Below are 1,577 nucleotides of genomic sequence, written 5' to 3' on the forward strand. Positions count from 1 at the left end.
TTGTCTCCCTGCTCTGTGCACAGAGCTCACCATCCCATAATATGAACCCAGACCCACACACTAAAGCAGCACAGAACCTGGAAAAGAGAAAAGCTCAGACTGGAGGCATCACACTCAGGCTCTCAAATCCCTCACTGAGCAGGGGAACCAGGAAAGGGAGACAGAAGAAATCCCATCTTTATCTGTGGGATTCATCACAGAAATTTTTTCCCTTAAAGAGAGAAGGAAATGTGGGAAATGGATTTGTAGAGAGCTCTCAGGGCCTCAAGGCTCACCCAGTGGGCATCTGTGTGCAAACCTTGAGACAAGAAATGCTGACTTAGAAATGCCCTGGAACAGGACAGACATTGCTGAGAGAGAGATGAGCTAGGAACAAGTTCCAAAGGATGGCCTTGCAAATCAGACTGGAGAGTTTGGAGAAACAGAACTGTGAAAGATGCATTGCAGTGGGACCCACGAGGGGTGATTTTAGATGAGTGGATTAAGGACATTTAGAGCATGGTGTGGTAAAGCTGATAGGCCAAGAAACACTTTGAGAGTATGGTAATTAGGAAATAATTGGCTTCTGATTGTGATGGAGTGAATTATAACATCTGTAATGTCTCACCCTTCACAAGAGACTGAAAATGGAATAGAAGTTCTTAAAGCACCTCTCAGCTGCCCCATCTCTGGGTCAGAAAAGAGCCCAATCCAACATTCATCTAACACCACCCCTGACTTTTATCCCTTTCCAGCCAAGGGAAGGAGGAACCGCCCAGCCCAGGAAATGCAGCCCAACACCACGGCCCCAAACCTGCTCTTCTCCAAACTGCTCCAGGAGTGCCTGGAACGCTCCAACAGCTCAGCTCCACTCCAGCAGAGCAGTGGCAGCCTGGCCATCATCTACGTGCTGCTGATGCTGGGGCTCTTTGGCTTCTTCACCGTGGGGGTGATGGTGACCAACCTGCGGGCGCGGCGCCTGGAGGGGCCCCGCGACCCCTACAGCACCTACATCGCCTCGGACACCTGGCGCAGGAGGGACAGGGAGTACCTGCAGGCCAAGCTCCTGGAGAGCTGCAGGCTCTGCTGCGTCCTGGAGAACCAGCTGGCCGTGGAGCAGCCGGCCACCAGGCTCCCTGAGGAGAAATCTCCCTAGGGAAGGGCAGGATGGCGAGCGGCGCTGCCGGGGGAGCTGCCGGCCCTTCTGCGGAGCCACAGGTGCTGGCCAGGCTGCAGGAGCAGGGCTGGTGAAGCTGATGGATCTGGGAGATCCCAGCGCTGCCCCAGGGCCTGGCACGGGCATCGTGTGGGGATCCCTGCCAGGGAACGTCGGGATTCACCGGGAGCACCGCGGACTCGTCAGCTTCACCTCCTGGGCCAGGGCTCATCCCTCACAGGGCAGGGCTGGAGGGGATCCTGGGGATGAACCTGCCCTGGCACAGGGTCCCAGAGCAGCTGGGGCTGCCCCTGCATCCCTGGCAGTGCCCAAGGCCAGGCTGGACACTGGGGCTGGAGCAGCCTGGGGCAGTGGGAGGTGTCCCTGCCATGGGATGGGATGAGCTTAAAGATCCCTCCCAACCCAAATCCAGGTTTTCTTA

At 56.4% G+C, this 1,577-nt stretch overlaps 1 protein-coding gene across 1 annotated transcript; it reads left to right on the plus strand.

The window, feature by feature from the left end:
• Positions 1–436: 436 nt before the first annotated feature.
• Positions 437–1,135, plus strand: KCNE1 (potassium voltage-gated channel subfamily E regulatory subunit 1; the record flags this gene model as incomplete). Its single annotated transcript, XM_084226334.1, has 2 exons — positions 437–446; positions 735–1,135. The coding sequence occupies 2 exons, from the start codon at positions 437–439 to the stop codon at positions 1,133–1,135; spliced, it is 411 nt and encodes a 136-aa protein (XP_084082460.1).
• Between the last annotated feature and the right edge of the window lie 442 nt (positions 1,136–1,577).

The sequence above is a fragment of the Fringilla coelebs genome (assembly GCF_963513975.1).
Source record: "Fringilla coelebs genome assembly, chromosome: 2".
NCBI lineage: Eukaryota > Metazoa > Chordata > Aves > Passeriformes > Fringillidae > Fringilla > Fringilla coelebs.